The following is a 22,920-nucleotide window of genomic DNA, read 5'->3' on the forward strand; positions in this document are numbered from 1 at the left end:
CTACTTCTCATAGCTGTCACTGCTGTAGAATAAGACACCTCAGAAGTATCTATCTCAAGATGTTAAGATTGACGGAGGTTCATGTGCTAAAGGTGAAAGCAGTTAAGCTTAGAATTCTCTGAGGACAGGGAAAAAAATGATTCAGTCTCAGCATAAGGCATCTGTGAAGAAACAAATGCACCACTTGAAGTGGAACGATGACAATTTCAGCTCCTGCTTTTCCTTGGATATTCTCTCCTTTCTATTACGCTCCCACACATGGGTGCCACAAGTCGTCAGTCCAAAGTTCGGCCCTGCTTAGTCTATCACAAATGAATCTGACAAGCATCACTGAAAAAAAAAATGTAAAAATGTACAAATTCTTGCTGCTGTAAGACCAGAGTCAGATCCTTTATGACAGAAGCTCTGGTCTCCCACAGATGCAACTACTTTATCTTTGCCCGTGACACATACAGAAACATACAGAAACATACATTCATTTCTCTAATTCTTCTAATTTCTTCCAGAAAGCAATCCTTTCAACCGACCCCTCCTCTCCTCTGACCTGTCTGGCTAAGAAGTACCCCTAATTATCAGTCTACAATCTAGTTAAGAACAAGTTCAACATTATAAATCCAGCCTGCTTTAAACAATGCTTGTAAAAGCATTCCCTACTTTTACAGTACTATATAAATACATACTAATAGTGAAGAACCCTAACTCTGAACGGAAGAACAGAAAAGATCTTGTCATCCAGTTTTTCCTTCCCACAGCATAGGACTATCACATGCTATCAAGGGATATATATCTAAAAGCCTGCTTTTACTGAGTGCTTTAGGTTAGCCTTTCTGAAGGTACTCTCTTCATTGACCTTAAATACTTGAGTATCCTGTTGCATGTTGCAATCATAAAAGTCCAAAAAGCTCTCACCACAAAACTCTGATCATAAAATACGAAATGACAAAAATAAATGCCTTTTCCCACCAAAAATCAATCCAGGGCACTCAATTGTCTACACAGTACATGCTACTGTCAAACACTTACTTTTAGCCTGTCTCTTCAACATAAAACACATTTAGAGAGGTGAAACGTGCTGACAACTAACAGCTTTAACGCATTCACAGGACCACAGAATTTAATACCAAAAGATACAGTAGTTCTTGAATTGAGCATTGCATTTGACGTGGAAGAGAGCAGAGTGGGAAAGGGGCTTATATTTAACCTGTCATACATCTTCTCTCTAACTTTGCCGCTGAAGCCCAAGACACTTCAATAACTTTTTAGAAACAGTGACAAAAATGGTAAGGCTGCTGATAGAAAACCTGTTCATTACACACAGAGCTTTATTCTGAAACATAGCGAGCTCTCCTGAAAAATGGTACATGATCAAGACAGCAAGGTTCTGTAGAGCTGGTACTTTACCATATAAATTCCCAACCACCCCCAGAAAGGGATTCCTAATTCTGAGATTATTTTTTAAAATGAGCTGTACAAAAAACACACACAAAGATTGAACAAAACTTGTAATTAGGCAGCTGAGACAACAAAATTCACTGCCGGAATTAAGAATCATTACTGATCACATTCAGAGCCACTTAGGAAACCACACATAAAAGCACAGATCTGCTCCACGATATTCTCCTAGTCAGTCACTAGAAAATAGAGAAAATATCAGTTTAATTCTTGGTGTCTTCACAGGGAAAACAAAGCAAAGTCATCTTTTAAAGAACAGGAGGAACTCAGCTATTGTCATCATAAGAAAGCCAAATGAACAGAAATGGATGGAGATGTGGACAGTTTAGTAGAATATTTTAGACTTTTGAAAGATAAGCAAGAAAGGAAAAAGTGGGAATTAAATTCCCAGGCTCATCAATTTTGCTACAACACTGTCAACACTCCACCTTTCTAGAGCTTTCTCCCTATTAACACTGAGCGCAAACACTGACACTTATCCCTCCGTGAAACACATCCATCACAGCAACATGCCAATACAGCATGATCTTCAGGGTAAAGGACTGCTTCTCCAATTCTATCACCATGTCAAGGAGATGGCACTATGAGACTAATGATTATAGCAGGCTTTCTATGGCTCACCTCTGAATCTCTTTTGCAGTATTTTTTGTCACAAATACCTAACTTTCTTGTTGCCTTGGAACACAGCCTTTTAGTCCGTTTTGTGCAATGCCTAATAAAAGGGGTGCAGGGAATGCGGGAAGGTCTCAAGTATTGCCACAGTGCAAAACCCCAAATGCTGATATTCAAGTTCCATATAAATCTTAAGTCAATTTTCAGCCACTCACTTCAGTTTCTTGAAGGCTTCCCTGCCACCAGCCACATACTGCTCTCCACTCTGAAGGTCCTCCAGCTGCCGGACACGATGCCCAGCCCGGGGGGTATAGATGTTACGCACGGCTCCAAAGGGTGCCTTCACCCCACCTGTCACTTCTTTCAGGAAGACCTCAAAGTTGGACACTTTCTTCTCATTGATGACAATGCGGCGCCCCGGGAAGAAAGGATCCCCATTGCGATACACCAGCACACTCTTCACCATCGGCTGCGAGAGGAACGACCCCTTTGTGCCAGGACTAGTCATGCTCGGTAGCCCAGGACCTGCTGTGTAGCCAAACCCACTGTGGAGCACTGCCTGTACCTGTTTATTTGGGAGAGGGCTCCTGCCTGAGCACCCCTGTCAGCTCCACCCTGAGAACTGCCACAGCAGGGCCGCGGCAGGAGGGCCCACCTCCAGGAGGCAAAGGAGGGAGCCGGCAGCTGTGGGGAGGGATCTCAGCCTCCCCTGGGTTTCCAGCACGGCTCTGCTCTGCCTCTCAAAGAGCAGCTCCTCCTAGGCAACCAGGTCTTGCTACTCCCTGGTGCACAGGAGGTTCACACAGATTGCACTCACCCACGCAACAAAACATCACACGGAAGTGGATCCCAAGCAGCAGGGAAATAATGGACTGGGATAGCTGTGGACTCATAGCCCCCCAGGGTCTTTATCCTCTGGCTTTGCTGTCCCAGAAAGTGACTTGCCTCTATCACACCAGTTCCCTCTGGATACTTTATCCTCCGTCTGCTCTTCCTCCTCCCTGCCCAGCCAGGCGAGAACCCCTCAGGCGGCTGGCAGACTAAGCCCAGAACCAGCGGTCACGCCACAAGGAGGACAGCATACAGCGTGCACAAAACCCTGCTGAATTATTCACCAGGCAGTGGCTGGGGGAAGGAGAGAGAGACGTTGTGCCCAGAGGCGGGCAGAGGGACGGGAGGGCACAAGGCACCGGGAGCAGAAGGAACAGGACAGAGCAGAGCCAAAGAGGGCAGTCAAGGGCAGTCCCTGCTCCTCTGTCCCGGTGGCCGGGCCGCCCCCTTGTGGAGGGGCACTCCACAGCAAGCTGGGGGCACCTGGCCATACAGGGTGGTGGGCAGGGAGAGGGGAGGCCAGGCCAGGCCAGATGATATGAGGCAGAGCTGTCGTGAAATGGCGGCATGGTGCGAGCGGCCGGTACTGGCGGGTGACCGCTGCCCGCGGCCAGTCGTTGGAGGGGTTGCCCTGCCCATGGGTGCTGGTGAGCACATGGGTGAGGCGTCTGCCTGCTTGGTCTGGCATTAGTTTGACCCCACCACAGGTCAAACACCCACCCCACCATAACGCCGTGCTTGGCCCCACTGGGGTGGGCAGCATGGAGGACTGGTCTCAACACCGTGAACGTTGAAGACATATTTGAGAGGCGCAAGGTGTTTACCCGCTGGACGAACCTCAGTCAAACACTGATGGCCAATTCTTTGGGTGCATCCCTAAGCGAAGGTCTCCTGGGCGCTCATCCCGCAGCACTGTGGGGTGGGATGGTGGGAGCGTGGGCTGGGCTTTAAACTTGGTGGCCACGTAGCTGCTCCTCAGAATTTTGAAATATTAAAATCTGGAAAAACTTTGCTGTCTTTTAAAAAAAGAAATAATCTTGACATCACGAGAAGATTGGGTGAAAAACACATCTCACCAATTCATCTTGGGATTACTTGTTAAGTGGTCAGTTTTTTCCCTCTCAAGAATAAAACAGACTTTTACTAGACCTTCAAGATCAAATTCACAAAAATGTTATTCAGTTGATCAGTGTGAAGACACAGGCAAGCCACAACAAACGGGTAAAAAAGGCAGTGTCTTCTTTTTGGTATTCCTTGATATTTGTGGGGAAAAAAAAAAAAAAGATTATAAATAGAGCTGAAATTAGGCTTTCACACTTCACAAATTAATTGCAAATATGTACAGTCAGTTGATTTTCTTTTTTTAATGAATCTACTCACATGATGCCCTCTGAATGTCTCTTTGAGATGATATGTAAATGTTACATATACTATTTGGGTGCTTTTCCCCCAGCCTACTATCTGAATGGGCAAAATTTGAAAATAACACAAAATTAAACTGCACTCTCCTAGTAATTGGGTAAATTTATTTAACTATTTGCATTCCGGAAGTATTTAAAAGCTTTAAAGTACTTTTATCATTCTTTGGTTGAGCAAGTCAGATACAATTTGTTCTCTTCAGAATCAGGGCTTTATTGCAAGAGCTAACATCACTTTTACTGAGCTGGCCCAAACCTGCAATCAGTTAATCAGATACAGGGGTGACTTACCTCACTAAATGAATCTCAAATGCCAAAGACCACAAAGATATCCCTGGGTACAATTTTATTTATTTATTTATTTATTTATTTATTTTTACACAAATAAACCAACAGAATAAAACAGAAAGACATAAAGTAAAATAACTCATTTGTGATTCAAAGAATGTAATATAAAGTCAAAGTGGGTCGATTCTGCATTCTTTTGAGTCAAACATTTTCCATAGTTCTATGTAGTAAACATGACATAGCAGATATAATAATTGTATTAATATACACACTAAGTACTAGATCCAACCTCTAATAAAAAGATTCCCTTGGATTTCACTGATAAATAGATCATGAAATCATCCTGATATAATTTCAACTTTAAGCTATTTAGAACACTTTGTAAACAAATGATCCACTTGAAGCCGTATTTTCCTTGCTCATCTTCAGCCAAACATGATCTTCATATTATCCAGTGTTTGGGAAGTAATTTTAGATATTACATTATCAGAATAATAGATTGTTTTATCTCCTCAGACTATTAAAAATGATAATAGATTAAACAAGTATGCATGTCATGGGCTTACTCAATTAACAGATGAGTCTTTCATGTATCCAAACAATTTCTGACTACAGATAAGTTTTGTTTTCCTGAAAACACTTTAGGCATGCATGACTTTAGGCTCTGTGTTCTAATGCTGTATGTTTTGCTTTGTCCAGGAAGCTACATAATGAAATACAAAGACTTAGACTCTACCAGACTGTTGCCACACCTTGGGTACAAGGAAACGTAAAACCTGGCAGTAAATAAAGAGAAAATGCCTTAAATTCAATCTGAATTCCTTTAACATCTCCTTTTCCCCACTAATTGTTGCAAGACCAAAACTGCTTTAGACTTCCTGCCTGGAATTTTTTAGTGTACTGTAATGATGATTTTTCCAAATAGATTTCAACACATGTGATGGCAGGAATTTTTCTTTCCTTTTATCTTACCTCCTCTGATGGGAAAATTACCCCCCTGCTGTGAGTTACAACAGGGCAGTTAACCATTACAAAAAGAGCAATTTCAGGGTGAGTGAAGTCAAATATGCTACTGTTATTGGTTAACAGTTAAATTTCTGTAGACACTGCTGGCTTTCTTATAGTTAATAAAGAGAAACAAGCATATACTAGCCTTGTTTTAATACTGTTTAAAATTGATCTATTGCAACCTGAAATTAAAATTCATATTAAAAAACATGCTTTACTTACCTGTAAAAAACAAGTGCTGACGACCTTCACACTGTTCTGCAGTCATGTAGTCAATGTCAACTATCTACTAGTTTTTGCCAGATTCTACCACTTTCAGTGATTTTGGGCCTAATTTGCAGTCACACAACAGCCTTGTCATAGGATTAAGCCACTGAATATTTTACTCAAACTTATTTTGACTCTTCTACTATATCAAAATACTGTTGTTCTTTACATCTGACCAGGTTAGTAACAACCACTTTTGCAGATTGCAATGAAATACCATTGCTAGTCTTAAAGAAGGCTAAAACTGGAGGGCAAAACCTTTGTCCAAACCTGTGAGTAGATTCTGAATCCTTCGAGGAATTGCAGTGCAGAATTTTGCTCGTATTTTAACCTTTACCTAGCTAATAGGTGTGCCTCAGAAAACTCCATCTTTCAAATGCAACTAGCTGCATTCCTGCCCTCTTTTGTTTACTTGTGGTGCATAGGAATCTCCATATTTTCTTACTATTACCTTGAAATTCAGTCCCTGAAAAGCAATCGTGACTGTCCAGTTCATCATGGTCTTCAGAGCCCACCATTTCACACCAACTTTTTCAGAATTGAACATTTTATTTAATAGCAGTAATAGGAACACACACACACACACACCCCAAAAAAAAAAAAAAAGAGTGTTTCCAATACATTAAGTATAAAGTCAGCATGGTTTCCATCTTGCCTATGTATGACAGCTGCCTGAAAGCTAGGAGCAGCTCAAACACTGTAGCCTCTGAGAGCAGGGCCTTCATCCAGGAGAATCTGCTCCTTCCAGCCTTTCCAGGGCCTGACCTTTTATTCCCGCTATTGTTTCAGTTTCTAAGCAGTCTCCTATCACATTCTCAACAGTAGCAAGCCAAGCTGCTCAGCCCCCTCACACAATTAAGATAAATGTGAAGAGATGCATAATCGGTTTTTGACTGAGTCATGTCAGACATCTCACCTTACTGGAGGTCTATGCATGAGGCCACGTCAGTCAGGCCATGCGTCGGGATCATACGATGGACCTGAGGTCATGTAACCAGTGTATGTTGGGGCAAGCGATGAGTCCAACACTGTGGCATAGGGACACAGCATCAAGCAGCATCCCTTTTTCCACAGCAAAACACCTCGAAATCTCTGCCATTCCTGGACCAGGAAAGAATTTGCAGCTTGTTACGTGACCCTGATAACAAGGCTCACTGACTGCAAAACACGAGGTCTTGAAAACAGTGTCCTAGTCCAGAAGAAAGGGCTGACAATGTACAGAAAGGGTAAGGATTAAGTTTCTAAACACAGAGAATGAAATTCAGCTTGTTGTGTTGCACACCAAGTTGGGAGTCACACATAATAACTAGACATTTGTACAGCTTATCTAAAAATCAGACTAAGCAACAGCAGCCACTGCATTTCCAGTTGTAATTCAAGAATAATTGGACTGTTTGCACGTACAGTTTTAAATACCTAAATACCAGGTTGTTCAGCTTTCATGAACACACTCTAACTGGAAGAAATAAAGTACTGATGCAGTTTTAAATTTTAAAACCTGTGTCAGAGCAATTTAACCTGCTTATATTATACAATTGCTAGATCAAAAAATGTTTAGCATATTATGATCAATTAGTTTTGCTAAAGAAGATTAAAAGATTACAGTTTAAGCTACTCGTTTTGATGATACAAGTCTCTTTAAAAAGTATTCTTGAGACAGCTCAGATGTTAAGGGGCTGCCCTGGGAAAGGGCTTTGGGAAACCCTTAGAGAACCATGAGGAAATAGTTTCCCCATGGAGAAACACATTCAAGGTGGCTATCTTAAGTTAGGAAAAAGGTGAAAAATATCTTTCATCAGGTCTTTTTTAAAGTAATGAAAGTGAAGTCATGCCTTCTAGGCAAAGACCTCTCAGTATCTTATTATAGCTAACTCTGGTACAGGCACCTGAGATTATCAGCTGAATACTCCTGATTCTTTCACAAAATATAATAATAAAATAATAATAATAATAATAATAATAATAATAATAATAATAATAATAATAATAATAATAATAATAATAATAATAATAATCTAAATATAATTATTATGTATTTATTTTTTCCATGGGGTCTTTTCTTTTATGTCTCTGTAATCATATTATGATTTAGCTACACTTATAACCTACCAGACATGAATCTACTGTCCGGAAGCAAATTTATGTTTTTTGATTAATCTGTTATTTTTATCTTAACATGAACAAAATGGGGCTCCTTTGAGTATTTATTTCAGGAGAAGAAACGGGTAACGGGTTCAGGCACATCTTTGTAAATACATCTGAATCATCTTTGTAAATAAATCTGAATCTCCAAATTGATTAAATGTACAAATCCTGTCTTCCTTGAACATGGAACAAATCAAACAATGTGAGATATAAGTCTTTATCTTTTTCTACCATATTTTTACCCAAAAGTTCTCAGTACGGAATTTTCAGGTCTTTTCTGATACCTCATGTTCTTCTCTGTGTTTTTCTTTGGTGTCTGTGTTTCTTTGGTGTTTCTGCTCTTTCTCTTCCACATACCCCACCTGCAATCAGATCAACACCTCATGTCTGCATTGACATTAGGCTGGCAGAGGAACTAGTTGCTCACATAATTCATCCTCATAAATCACTTGTGTTTTGGATGGCAATTTTATGGCTAAACAAAGCTGTGCAGGAGCTATCCACTCACTTTAGATAAACTGAAAATAGCCATCATGCCTATTTGTGTCAATGAGCTTCTTCAACTCCCAACAAACAGCAGATGAGCCATTATTTTTTTCTGATGAAATACAGCGTATTCCTCCCAAAGGTTAGCAGGAGACACCAGATACCTGAAATGTGCCTACAACAGAAGCAACAAGCAGCTCATTGCTATTTAGAACTGCAATAAATAGATGGCAGTTCTAAATCTCCAGTTATCTTTTGTCAGCAGCAGTATACAATTAGGCATGTTATCTGTGCTTCAAAACTTATCCCTGGCTGCCAGTTCACACCAATGCATTACCTTCACCTCTAAAAGTAAGAGCTATTGTCTACCCTTCCAGACAATTACAATGATGACTGCATAATGCAGATATGAGACAGAATACCAATACTTAGTGGTATGTTGGCCTATTACTGCATACGTCAGATTTCACACCAATATATATTTGATGTGAAGTTATGTCATCTTATTTCTAACACTTGTGTTGTGTAAGCAGCCAGGATAACAGATAGACAAAGGAAAACAAATAAATCAGACCAATATCTTTTTCCTCTTTTTTACTGAGGAGAGTGAAGCTTCAGCTGTGTAAGACTTGCTGCAAATTCATTAAATGTAAATTTCTGGCAGATATCCTTCAGATGCTTCCCAAGCTTTTGCATTCTAAACATACAGTCAACAGAAGCTGCAAGTAGTTGCCAGCAATCATACATCTTAGCTTCCTGCTCTCCTGCAGTGTTTTCGGTGCTGTCTGGTATTTCCAGATTTTGTTTTGTTCAAGTATCTATCATAACCAAGAGCATTAAATTAGTCATGTACATACTGCCACCTGCTGTGGTTAACCACATCTGAAGCGCTACTATTCATTTCAGTGGATTTCATTTTTTTTATCAAGCAAACAGGGGGCAGGCATTTGCATCGAGCCAGGCTTACCCTTAAAACTGAAAAACTACGTTGGCTTCAGCCTGTGGATGTACGCTGTATATAATTACTAAGGAACATTTTTATTTAATTACTTCCTCATGAAGTCATTTATCTTTGTGCAAAGTGTGCGTAAGACGCCCTTCTGACTCCACACATGAATCCACTTCAAGCACACGCTCATGTATGCACATTTATGTATATGCATGCAAACACACACTGTGATGGAATCAGGACCTGCAGAAAATAAACAGATAGATAGATAGATAGATACATAGATAGATAGGAGGGACCAGTGTCTGTCCCCTGTCACCTCCATCGAATTCCTTGAATGTACAGTGCAGCTGAGGTAAAATTTGGCCCCGACGCCCATCTTTGAGACTGAGACCAGAGTTCAGGCCAGTGTTTGGATTTGTGCACTCCAGCTGGGGCTGCCGCACTGCACGAATCATTTCATGAGCAGCATAATCACTAGTTTTATTTCCACGCTAAGTAGTAACGAGCGCTTTATTTTGATGCTCTACACCGACGCAGGGCTTTGAACCCGGGATTCACGTTCATGCCTATCCGCGTGCTTCACCAGGCCCAACCAAGGCAGATGCCCCTACTGCCTGCACTGCCCTTCTGCAGGGAAAGCCGCCGTTTAAAAATACCGTATGACGGCAGGAGCTGCTGCCTGCGCTTCGCTGCCTGCCCGGGGCCTGCCCAGCGCCGCGGCCGCCTCGCTCCTCCCCGGCCGGGCAGAGCGGGGCCGCCGCCGCCCGCTCCTCCTCCGCCGCGGCTGCGCGCTGCGAGGCGCTGAGGGCGCCCGGGGCCGTGCGGTGCAGCTCGGGGCCGCGCCGGGCCGCGCCGTGCCCATGCTCCGCAGCGCGCTGCTGCCCGTGGCGCTGTGCCGCCGCCGCGGGGCGGTGCGGGGCTGGAGCTGCGCCCCCCAGGGCTGGCCGGGCGGCGGGACCCGCCCGCGGGGCCCCCGGGGGCTGCCCCCGGCACAGGCCCGGCCCGCGGCCCTGCGGCTGCCGCCCTGCGACCGCCGCCTGCGGGGGGCCGGTGAGCGGCGGGGCGGGCGGGACGGGGGCAGGGGGCAGGGGAGGGCGACACAGGGTCGGTGACCGGCCTCCTCCTCCTCTCCCAGGTACGTTCTACCAGCACCCCGCCGCCGAGGCCTCCCAAGCCACCCTGGCCAGCGTGTCTCCCGTCTTCGCTGTGGTAAGCGCCGCGCAGGCTTGTGCGGGATGACAGGTTCTTCAGGGGTGGCTTCCCTTCGGGTGCCACAGGCGCGGAGCGGTTCTCCTCCCGGGGGGTGTTTCAGGTTCCAAGTTGTCACCTAAAGGCGTTCCGACTTAAGGGCCGCCTGTGGAGCACGCGTTTCATCAAGATGTTTTTCTACGATAAAGCATCTGATGGAAGTTCTCTTGCTGGAGGCTTGCTAATGGCTTCCACAATTACTATTTCTGTGTCACAGCAGCAGCACTTCTAAGCACATGTAGGATCTGGGGACAAACTGTCCACATATCCCATCTCAAATGAGCCTGAAGGCTGTTTGCAGACTGCTTGTTTGACTGTGTTAGTGCTTGAGGGGACGTACGGCCTCCTGTTGGCAATGACAAGCACAACACATGCAGCTGGGTCCGTGTGGCCATGCAATTCGTGTTGCAGCTCCACTGGAGTGCATGCCTAGGTATGTTTTGTTCACGGAAGGTTATTTCTAAAGCCAACGATACGGAATTAAGCTGCACGGTTTATAAGCAAAAGGGCAAACTTTATGATTAAAGCGGACCTTGCAGTTTTTCCAATAATTTTGCCAGGAGATTAGCGTTAAAAGTAATCAGAATGGCAAATACGAAGAAAAGAAGGATGCCAGTTACTGTCTGAATGCTGTTGTAATAATACTTGACATGGACACAAGGCCTAACTACCCCACTTGTGTTACTCTTTTAAAATTTTACGTGTATTTTTTTTTCTGATTACACCAGAGTAAATGGCAAAATGGGTAATCTGAAATGTAAGGTACCCTTTCATGCCAAAACAAGTCTGATCCTCTTTAAATCACCTCCTTTCTAAGGCTTACATGAGAACGTCATCGTGCAGATGACACTGGTTTTGATCGGTGCATGCACAAAGGCAATGAAGTATATGGCAGTTTGGTGCAAAATTTTTCATAGTTGGGATGAACAGTGAAAAGAGAATATAAAAAGTTACTATTTCCTCATCATATATTTTCCATTTGACCTCTGGGCAAGTGCAAGCAACTTCAGACATTTCGTGCTTATTTAATAGTAATTGTGTGGAAAAAAAAAATATTTTTTTCACTTTTCTAGATGAAGCTTGACAAAGAGGGGAATACTACCTTTTTCGGTGAGTTTTCATTGTGTTTTCCTTTGTTGTTTTTTTTTCTCTTGTCCAATACGGAAAAGCCCAACTGAGTATCTACTTGGGGTAGAAGACTATTTTAAGTCTGCTTCACTGTGCGCATTAATTTGCCATGTTGCAATGTCTCCTGCTTTGCTGCCTTCTGTAGGTCTTCACAGCATCTCCATCATTACAGTATTTGTAAGTTTCTGATTAATATGTTGAAAATAATGTATACCATCTGTCAGAGTAAGGTCATTTTTACTTTGTCTTCTCCCTTTTCTAACTGGCATTTTCCCATCCTGCTATTTTCCCTCCTATAGAGTTATGTGTACTTGCTCAAATCAGCCACTTGGCTTCTGACATGAAATTAATCACCATGGCCAACTTCTTCTGACATGAAATTAATCACCATGGCCAACTTCTTCACTTCCATCTAGAATTTTTCTTTTTCCGCTCAGGGTACAAACTTTTAAACTTCATAACGAATAAATTATACTGAGGAATGAATGGGAGGAAAACAGTTTTAAAGATAGCATAGCTCTTTTTGTTTTGTGGGACTGAGTAACAGACTAGAATGTAATTTCAGGACATACATGCTTGTCCCCTAAATGTCTTCATCTAATATTTTTATGATAGAAAAAAAGAAAACAGAATTGTACCAGGAATTGGGTCTTCAAGCTCGAGATCTAAGATTTCAACACCTCATGAGCATTGCAACTAGGAACAACAGGATCATCATGCGAATGGAGGTAATGGTTTCCCTATAATCTTTAACAGCAGCTTTCCACGACATGTAACCTGACAATAAATGTGTCTTTGAAGCTGTGCCTAGCAATCAGAGCAATACGTATTAATGAACATTTTGCTACTTGAGCACAGGAGAAACAGTATGAACTTGATCCTAGTAAAGGCCAAAAAATGACCAGGAGCCACTTCTTGACCTTACCCCTGTTATCACAGGGCTGTCTCTGAATACTCTGGAGTTCACTGGGAGCTCGCAGTTACTGTGAGGTTCTGTTATTTTCCCGCCTGAAAAGACATTTGAAGAGTGGCTTTTATCAATGCCTAAATTACTTAATGTACTACGTAGTCAGGAGCAGACAGAAGTCTTCAGAGTTTTTTTTCAGACTACCACATGTATGCTGTCTCTTTCAGTTCTTGAAGGCGGTCATAACACCAGAGTTTCTTCTGATACTAGATTATCGTAATTTAAATCTGGAACACTGGCTCTTCAACGAACTAGCATCTCAGCTCGCAGGAGAAGGTCAACTAGTTACATATTCCCTGCCCTTTGAATTCCGAGCCATAGAGGCAATCCTGCAGTACCGGGTGAGCTGTCTGGGTTTTACGTTGTTTTGAAAGTTGTTGCTTCATAGAAAAGATAGTATGTTTCTATTCTTATGTTAATATTTATACATACATATTTTTATATGTATTCCATGCTTGTTATAGAAGCTCTTTTTTGGTTTGGGGTTTTGTTGGTTTAAGTTTTTGTGTGTTTGTGTGTGTTTTCATCTCCTCCCAAAAAAAGCGCTAATTGGAAAACACATTATTGCAACAATTTACATAAGGATGTTGTGGCTTCACCATCACTTGGAGATAAAAAAAACAAATTATCCTACCTTTCTAAAGACTACTATAGCTGAAATAGAATGATATGCAGAAGCACTGATTTTTTTGGGGCTCTTGGGTAGGAGTCAGATAATGAGTTACAGCTAATGTATGCTAGCTAATGGTGATCTGACATTTCTAGATAAATAATATTTTATCTCTTGTTAGTGTGATTATGAATGAGTTTCAGTTCAGTGTAAATCACTGTTATAAAATAGTGTATTTCACACTGGCTTTATCTGTCTGTAAGTGGTACCATATAGCAAGTATTTCCAGGGTATTTGAAAGCAAACTGTGTTAACTGCCTGTTATTATGAATTCTGTGTTTGGAGACAGGAACCAGTTGCCCTAGCCATTCTAAAAGTATTGCTTTAATTCTTATGAAGGATCATGTTGTTATCTAGATCAGCAAACTGCAGGGGAGACTTAACACTTTGCAGCCTCAGATCCTTGAGACACTGGAAGCTCTAGTGGACCCCAAGCTTTTGTCTGTGGATAGGAGTAAACTACACATTCTCCTTCAAAATGGCAAGAGGTAAATAAAGAGTAAGCTGTGAAGAGACTAGAAGATGACCATAGAAAGTTATATGCAATGAAAAGTTAGAAAAATGGTATCTGATATGAATTTCATAGATTACTGTCATGCTGGGTTGTGCATCTTATTGGTAAATGTAAAAATCGGTGTATGAAATACCTAGCGATACGGGAAAAAACAGAAAACCTATTCTGATTTGTCAGAAATACAGTCAGGTTTCTTAAATAGCACGTAATAGAACAAAATAACATCTAAGAGATCGAAATAACATCTGATAGAACAAAATAACGTGAGAACGTTCCTTAAAATATCAGAAAAGGTTAGCCATTGGTTCTGCCCTTTAAGTTTACTTCATGTATTATCCTGTCTAACAGGACAGTGCAAATATGCACTCCCTACATGAGTGCTTATTTTTTTTCTGAGTTTCTTGTAAATATACCCAGAAAACACAGCTGAATCCCTTTCAGTGTTTGTCCATTGCTTGCTGATTCATGGATATATCACCACCACTGCTAAATGTGTGGCCTCTAGAGAGTTTTATTTAAAGCACCTCTCAGAACTCTCCAAAGAACTCTTCCCTGGCAATTCAGTCTGGCAAGGGTGCTGGCAAAATCATCTAAAGATTACCTTGGTGTGTTGGTGCCAGTGGGATTACTTGACTTCTTGCCTGTTCTTTCTTCAGCTTGTCAGAACTGGAAACAGATCTTAAAGTTTTCAAAGAAACAATTCTGGAGATTCTAGATGAAGAAGAATTAATAGAAGAGCTCTGTCTATCTAAATGGACTGATCCACAAGTATTGTATGTATATTATGAAACCAGATACTTTTTTTAAAATGTGTTTTATTTAAGGAGAACTTGAACATTAATCTAGTTGTTCCCCTCCAAAAAGCAAAAGGAAAAAGACTTAAAATTTTTAAAGCCCCGATGGTAGTCACTTCACAAATGGTTGTATCCACCATTCTGGAGAGGAGGTTCCGTAGCACTAGTCATATACACAGTTACAAATAGTTCTTGGCATAGTAGACCAGTTCATCTAGTATGCATCGGGGTGGGAGCAGGATGGCAGCAGGAGAAAAAGCAAATGCTATTTTCCAGTGCAAATTAACACTTCCTGGGAGAGTTTTCTTCAGTTTCACCAACAAAACAAAGCAGCAGTTTTTAAAGTTTGTATTGAATGAGTCAGACACCACACTTCCTTTGTAAGAAGTGGCCTGAACACCTTGTTTCCAGCTTTTTGCTCACCAGCAGAACTCGTAGGAAGGAAGCTTTGGGGCAATGTCTTTATGTAAGTGCACGTATAAGAGCACGTATAAGAGCAGCATTTCAGTAAAAACATATACACAGAGATAGTCCTGTCGCGCTCTCCCAAGTCCTGATGTTCTCTTTTTAAGCAGAGAACAAAAAATACCTTTCAGGTCCTTTGTGAGGCTGCTGAATAATACTTCTGTCTAGCCACATTATATGTGGGTATATTAATACTGTTCACACAGTAGTGTGTTTGAAGTCAGGAAATAAGTTTCTTGCCCTGCAAAGTTTAGTCTAAATCTATGATATAAACTCTGTACTCCATATTTGGGATGCCGTTTGCATTTCTAGTGCATCTGCTGGAGCAGTATTGGGAGGGCTCTTGAACTCTCAGATAGGTGAAACCTGGAGTCACCTTTTCAAGCCACCACCATTGCACAAAGGTACAAGAGGTGATGGGAGGTTGTGAAGACTGCTGGAGCCGTGCAAAAGGATGTTGTGAGGCAGTCCATGCATGAGGCATACTGGCAAATACTAGCCATGGCAGCGTGTTTGCAGACAGGCTGGCAGTATGGGCACTTCTCTTGACCCCAGGATACAAGTGATGAATTCAAGAAGTCTATCAGAGGAGGTCAGGAGGAACCCAGATAGGAAGCAACACTGATGCAGGAATGGTGAGCTGAGACCAGAAAGACGAGGCAGACATTCTATCTTTGTGTGAAGGAACAGCAGAGTATCAAAGACTCAGGAGACAGATGGAGGCTAACTAATGAAAAAAATCAGATGGCAGTTGTTTTTAAGTTTTTATGCCTGTTGTTTCCCTTTTTGTACCTACTGAGGAGCCAGTATAAAGATACTTATCAACTAGGGTCATGAGCTGAATCTGTAATACAGTAGATAGTGCTCAAAGGATTTCAAATCCCCAACCCCGCTCCTCTGCATGCAGTCAAAACCTCTAGGTCTGAAGGGCTTTGAAATCAGCCTGGCTAACTCAAAATTTCAGCCCCATAAGAGAGAAACTAGGGACTCTGTTAAAGGTCTCTGGGGACCTTAAGTGGGTTGATTCTTAAGATATAGCACTAACTTTCTTGGGAAACCGTTTCAGAGAGGTTCCATTAACAGTCAGCAACACCACAAGGAGATTCCGTAGAAAGTTTAGTCTGTCTAGAGAAATGAGGTCATACCACAAAAGAAAAAAAGGTGAAGAATCTTCCTGGCTTTGCTGCTAGTATCTGTGCTCTCCTGGATCTTGGGTACCTTTTGTCTACATAATGAAGAATCCAGCACACCCCTAAGAAATTACGTATCTCTAGAGAAGGCTGCTGATCCAGCATTCTGGACAATGCAGTAAGATGAAAGTCTCAGACATATTTTACTTAGGAGAGCAGCATCTTCCACTTGACCCTCACTCTTAAGCAGCTTCATGCTCCGAAAAAAGTTTTGCAGTAATTACCGTGTATAGCTGAAGCACCTTACAACTAAACTGTTTTAATGCATGCCTAAGACACATCCCTAACCATGTGATTGTTTATGTGTTGACTTTTGGTTCTGTTTTATTCTTGTGGTTTTTGACTGTGCCGTTATCAACTTCCACCACTTGAGGGCACCAAAAAGTTAAGTTTATCTTTTCAAAAATGTCAGCACTTACTTGATAACGTTATAATAGCTGAAAAAGTAGAATTCGTGTTGCCGTGCATGCCTTGAACACATCAAATGCTAACTGCTCTACTGAAAATAACTGACTGCCTGTACTGGTCAGCTCATTTAAGAAGATACGCCTTTTATTTTATGCCGTAGGTATTGATGGAGGGCTCCTTTGTCACTTAAAAGATTGGATTTTGAGATCTAGTGTCAGCACTCTATTGGCTGTTAGCCACAACTCTTTTATGCGCCTTGTCTTTAATGCATCAGTAATGCACTTTAATACACCATGTATATAACCAAAAAATACAAATTGTTGCACACAGTGAGGAGAGCACATCTGGGATTGACCATGCAGAAGAAATGGAACTGCTGTTGGAGAACTATTACCGACAAGCAGAAGATCTTGCAAATGAAGCTCGTGAACTCAGGGTATTGATTGATGACTCAGAGAGCATAATCTTTATCAACCTGGACAGGTAAGCTATGCTGTCTGTTGTACTGCCAAAAGCTGAGCAGAATGTAATGCTGCCTGTTCTTTCTCAAATCACTGCCAGTAAAGAAAGGCTGGGGAATTCCGTTTTCTGAGGGTTTGAATGGACTTGCAGTCACAGCAGAAGAAGCTGCATTGCACTTTTTTATCACTGAACCAGATAAAGCAAAGCAACAAAACACCCTAATTAGTAATATGTAAAAACATCTGTAGCCTAGGTTACAGTTTTCACCAGCAGGTGAAACCAAGCCACTATGAGATCCTTCTGGAGAACTACTCACTAAGGAAAATGTCTGCAAATTTAGGGGCAAAATAATATCAAACTTTTCTGAGTATAATTTTAATTTAGTAAAACTGTTTATTTACGTAAGAGTCTGGCTAGGCTACTCAGCTGTTCAGTACAAGTTGAATTATCACCCTATGCCATGATTCAAGAATGAATAATTTTGGAGCAAGTATTTTATTTCTTTAAGTGTGCTGCAGTTTTCACCACAAGTTGGCGTTTTAATTGAAAAGTAATTGTAGCTTGCATTTGCAAGCACATGCCACCTTGCCTTTGAGGTCAATGTTTAATATTCTTTCTCCTCTTTACTGAGGAGTTATCTATATAAGGAATTGGTGGATGCTGTGTCAGAAAGCCACGGAAATTATTTCTGGGAAGAGTTGAATATGGAATTCTACAAAACAGGCTTAAGTTTATAGTCTGCAGTCTTTACTGACTCTGCTTTCTAAGTATATTCTCTTGCAAGATAACAGTAAATTTTTGTTGGCTGTGAATACTGACATAAATTTCAGCCAATTAGCAGTGAGAGAGAAAAATTTCCATGGAATTTAACTGTTGCTCTGTGCATATACCTCTAAAAAGTGAGTGACCCCAGTCAGCTGATGATTACACAGAACCTACTGCCTTAGATGTATACTCATGCAGCAATTTCAAAGCAAGTCTCTTTTATACTGTTGTTTCATGTGCTGCCTAATTCCAGTATGACTTCCTCTATTTCATTGTTTGGTTTTAATGCATACCATATGGAATTTGAGAATTTATGCAGCAGAACAATTTTTGGGTTCCCCTTACAGATGTTTCTCCCTTCTTTAGCCACCGTAATGTGATGATGAGACTCAACTTGCAGCTGACTATGGGGACTTTCTCTCTCTCTCTCTTTGGACTCATAGGAGTTGCATTTGGTATGAACTTGGAGTCATCTCTTGAAGAGGTAAGGAATGAGTGCTGCTTTTATCAGTGACATAAAACATGGGCCCTGCTCTTATAGTGCATTTTACATTCAGTACAACTCCATTCCAGACTTACATTAATGTGTGAAGTAAGATAATTTAGCATGGGGATTCATGTGTCACCTTTTTGAAAGCAAATTACTTCATGGCTAATTGCACAGAGTAACAGGCCTTTTTGTCTATGTAATGTCCAAGGAAAAGAAATGAGAAGACAACAGTATGGTTGAATAAGGACTAACTGTACAACAGTGTTCGTGTTTTTTAAATAATCATCAATGCTTCTGAAAAACCCAGCTTTGTCTTCCAGATACAAAGCTATCTGGCAAGCAGCCAGGGAGTTCCCTACACACCAGAGGAGATACTCTACTGTTAATTACATGATTATTCCTATATCAAGGGTAGTATTTACAATTGGACGTGCTGTCTTAAAATGACTAAATAAATAAAAACATAGAAAGACCTTTTCATTTCCATGTCCATTAAATAGAAGGCTTGGATTTCCAAACTCCTGATGAAGGATGGAAAACTGCATGGGACAGTAACAGAATACATTAAGGTGATTCCTAAACAAAATGTTTTGCTATAAAACAGCCCTTTTTCCCTGGTATGGTTTGTCTGTTGATAGTAGAGGGTTTACCACTTCCCTGCCATAAAGGACAAGAAAACTGGTGGGGAGTGAGAGATGATCTTTGGCTAAATCCCTGAAGTGAGAGTTGCCTAACTAATGGGGATGTTCTGTTTTTAGGACCCCAGAATATTTTGGCTGGTGACTGGGATTATGTTTCTGGGAAGTGGTCTGATATGGCGGCGCTTGCTTTCCTTCCTTGGGCGGCACTTAGAACCTTCACTACCTCCTCATGTATGTATGGCTGGCTAGGATTTCTGCTTCATACTCTGCATGTACAATTCATCTTTAAAGCAGGAAATAAGCAGTTGTAGAGTGGTGGGTCATAGAGCTTGCAGGGAGTTAAGCTAAGTCAGTCTTTCTTGACTTGGCAAACGAGAAGGTTTTCCCTAGCTGGACTGAAGGAGGCAGGAAGCCCAACACTGGCAAAGATATATTTGAGCAGTAAGATATTGTATGCTGTTGCTAGAAGTGAAGCTGCAGGCTCTTCTTTAAGAGATGCCGTATTCACTTTCACCTAGCAGCCCAAGGGAAGCTGAGACTAATGGTAGAAGCAGCCCTGATTTGCCCTTTGAGCTCCTGCAGAAGTCTCTTCGTGGTGAGGGACATAAGGGATGCTGTCCTCCTCCTTCCACGCACATATTAAACTCTGTATCTGTGGTCCCTTTCTCATAAAAGAGAAGACGAAGATGAAAGGAAGATGAGGACAGGTACTAGCTGCAAAATCTCTCTGAAGAATGGTGCCATGGTTGCGATGTCCTGACTCCCAATCAGAAGTTTGCAATAGCCGTCTTTGCCACTGATGCTGATGGCATTGCAGAGCCATATGTCATCAAGCTGTATGAAAATTTCCAAGGAGGCAGTCTTCAGATTAGCAAAATTTTGTATGAGTCATTTTCCGTGTTCACTACCCTTTGCTGCCAAAACATATAGGACTGTATTGTTAGCTTATGTTCTGAATAATTATAACAGAGAAGTATCAGTGGATTCAAAAGTTAAGTTCCTACAAGTGACCAAAGAAAGAGAGACCAAGATCAACTCCCTTTTTCCCTATCCTCCCTTGCTGTTAAGAGGTAGATGGAAGTAGTTTGTTGTTAATTGTTGACTATGGCTACAATTAACTGGATTATTCTCAAGTGTTGCTCAAGACCAGGACATACTGACTCTGGCTTGGAGAAATGTACTGAAAGGGATAGGAGGGAGAAGCCAGAGGCTGTCATTGAACATAAGAGAACAAGCAGGATTCAGACCTCTCTAAATCTTGATTTCCTTCTCCTGTATATAGAACAGCTTCTCCTGTAATTAAAGGCTATTTTGTATCTTGCCTAGGTTCCTGCAGTTTTGAGAAAATCCCAGCCAGCAGCTCAAAGAGTGGAGATAAAAAATGACCTTAAAGCAGAAACATTTGGGCTGAGCAGAAGCACGCTGACAAACCAATAGGAACAACACGAAGAAAGAGACTTTTACTGTTACGGGGCAGACTTTGGACACTTACATTTGTTTTTCCTTACTGAAAACCTTAAGAATTTCTAAACTTGCTAATTTAATATATATTTTGTGCCAAAAACCTATGGTGAGATTTCAATGCGTACACACAAAAAGGGGGAAACTCAAGGGAAAGAGTGACATGTTTTCCACAATAGTCTCACTTCCACTCCATATATGTTCCATTAGATTTCGGTATCACATATACATACTCATTTTAAGTGTTTCTGTCAAACACAACTCACGTAATGGTCTTTCTAAAGAGCAGCATTCTCAGCTTAAAGGATGACAGCAGTCAGCATTCATCAATAATTCTCGTTCTGAACTGCTGGTTTAGCAACCTGCCTTCAATTATCAAAGAAAAAATCTACCCCAAAAGTGCCCTTTCTATGTTTTTTCTTCTTTAAAACCCTACTTAATTGCAGAGAATTAATTTTCCTAAGCAAAAAGTATACCTGCGTCTCTTGTGAAGCACTACTTCAAAATTGATAGTAACCAAAAATAATACTTTTTTTTCTTATTTTAAGTGAGCTTTGAAACATGGCTACTTATTTTGGGTATTCCGTAACAATTAGTTTAAGCCCAAACTGTATGCGGTTTTAATAGCTGGAAAAGCAGGTCCATTGACAATGCATGCTTGTGCCTGCCATCTGCCACTATTTCAATATGCATTAACATAGCTGCAGTTTAACAATTCCTCATGTCATAAGGACTGATTCATACCCTGATGAAAATCATCAGACCAGTTGTTAGTTTCTCTTAAAAGAGAGAAAGCAGAACCCAACTTCTTTCTGAGAAGGCAAGAGAAAGCATGGACTATACTCCACCACAGTAAGTAGCTAAGTTAGTTGAAGGGAGTGCAAGCCTTGGGTCTTGTAATGGACTGGAGGAAGGAGTAAAATCTTTATGGGCACTGTTTGTGTTTGTCCTTACGACTTACCTCTGAACTCTCAGGGCATAGTTCTCTACTGGCTTCTCTCAGTCCGTAAAGGGAGTATGAAAGCCATCCAAATCAGGTCACTGTCTAGTTTTTTGTTTGGGCTTTTTTAACCTCAGTAACATACAGTGAGTAGCTCCTTGGTTGCCACCAGACAAATGACTATACTTGCAGGGATTGAAAAGACAACCATAGCTATGAACTCAGAACAAGTCCAGAATGGAAATGAAAGAGTACAAAAATCAGTATTATGCAGGCCCGTGATCTTAGTATGGTTTAAGTCAGTTGTACTAAATTATTTTCAAACAGTTGCTCTTGCTCTATATGAGACTTCAACTACAGATATAAAAGGCATGAAAAGGTGAGAAAATTAATGGGCTTTGTAATGCTTTTAAGTTTGTAGGTGAACATTTTTTGCAGCCTTTATTTGTAACAGGTAGAGGTGTTTAAAAAAAAAAAAAACCAACAGTACAGCTCCTAAACTGAGCAACCTAGCAGAAAAAACAGTGGCTCTCATACCATTGCTGATAAACTCCAAGAAAGTGTAGTGAGTGAAGGGATACGGATGTGGTATTTTCAAGCAAGTAATAGTTGCATTAGGCCAGAACTCAAATGTGTTGGTACAGCTGTTTGGAAATCTTTCAGGTATGCTTTCCAAGCTCTTTCCTCTGTACATTGAGGCCCCTGCATAGCATATTGCCTCCTTTTCCTGTACATAAGTGACTTAAAGCAGAATAAAAGCACTGAAAGAAAGACAGTTCTGTTACAAGACTGCCTTTCATTTTACAGACCTATACAAACATTTAATGGTTTTCATACAATTCGAGTAACTGAGTTAACGTGCAACAAAATTACCCGGAGATCATAGGTAGAAAAAATAAAGCCAGTGGAGACTGTTATGTTAAGAATAGAATTGTTCCAGAACATACTAGTATCAGCAATTTTAGTTTAAAAAAAGAAAACATTTTTTTTTGCCCTTATAAATGCACTGCTTGTTTTGCCTCATACCACTATTAATAGATTTGCAAGGTAAGTACCGTGCTCAGTGCTCCCAGTTCCATCTGGTTACTGCTTTCGTAAAGTTCAGATTTCTAAGTAACAGCTGCGTGGTTATTTTTTCTATTATCTGGGCAAGTTAGGTCCCCAAAATAGATGGCAGAACACATCAAGCTAATGTTTACCTTGTCATCTTTTTTTAAAGACAACCTTCCTGAGAGAGAATTCTTAACAAGGTAAGTTGAGATGTGTTATCCTTGGAGTATGGCATTTAGAAATCTGTTATTCCACTGACTTGTGTTAT

At 41.1% G+C, this 22,920-nt stretch overlaps 2 protein-coding genes across 5 annotated transcripts in view; one reads left to right on the forward strand and one right to left on the reverse strand.

Annotated features, from left to right (window-relative positions):
* DCDC2 (doublecortin domain containing 2) overlaps positions 1 to 3,722 on the reverse strand; it is a 66,853-nt gene extending 63,131 nt beyond the window's left edge. Inside the window, exon 1 of one of the 4 annotated variants that reach the window (XM_080578160.1) lies at positions 2,280 to 3,722. In XM_080578160.1, the coding sequence (XP_080434286.1) occupies positions 2,280 to 2,572 (293 nt within the window). In that variant the 5' untranslated portion in view covers positions 2,573 to 3,722. The remainder of the gene's footprint in view (positions 1 to 2,279) is intronic. The other 3 variants (XM_080578159.1, XM_080578158.1, XM_080578157.1) reach the window with 3 other exon arrangements.
* A 5,975-nt stretch (positions 3,723 to 9,697) lies between these two features.
* On the forward strand, positions 9,698 to 20,765 carry MRS2 (magnesium transporter MRS2). The gene is made up of 11 exons (XM_080578155.1): positions 9,698 to 10,509; positions 10,595 to 10,668; positions 11,781 to 11,817; positions 12,451 to 12,563; positions 12,970 to 13,143; positions 13,830 to 13,960; positions 14,643 to 14,759; positions 17,174 to 17,326; positions 18,437 to 18,554; positions 19,319 to 19,432; positions 20,528 to 20,765. Exons 1-11 carry the CDS (start codon positions 10,119 to 10,121, stop codon positions 20,636 to 20,638), a joined length of 1,533 nt encoding a protein of 510 aa, XP_080434281.1. The 5' UTR covers positions 9,698 to 10,118; the 3' UTR covers positions 20,639 to 20,765.
* The last annotated feature ends 2,155 nt before the right edge of the window (positions 20,766 to 22,920 follow it).

This window comes from Anser brachyrhynchus, assembly GCF_964034855.1.
Source record: "Anser brachyrhynchus genome assembly, chromosome: 2".
Classification (NCBI taxonomy): Eukaryota; Metazoa; Chordata; class Aves; order Anseriformes; family Anatidae; genus Anser; species Anser brachyrhynchus.

Bases quoted from the DNA above. Each gene is read 5' to 3' on its own strand.
- MRS2 (XM_080578155.1), top strand. From the start codon at position 10,119: ATGACGGCAGGAGCTGCTGCCTGCGCTTCGCTGCCTGCCCGGGGCCTG. The intron at 17,327-18,436 runs GTAAGCTATGCT...TCCCTTCTTTAG, and splicing joins ATCTTTATCAACCTGGACAG to CCACCGTAATGTGATGATGA. The intron at 18,555-19,318 runs GTAAGGAATGAG...TTCTGTTTTTAG, and splicing joins TGGAGTCATCTCTTGAAGAG to GACCCCAGAATATTTTGGCT.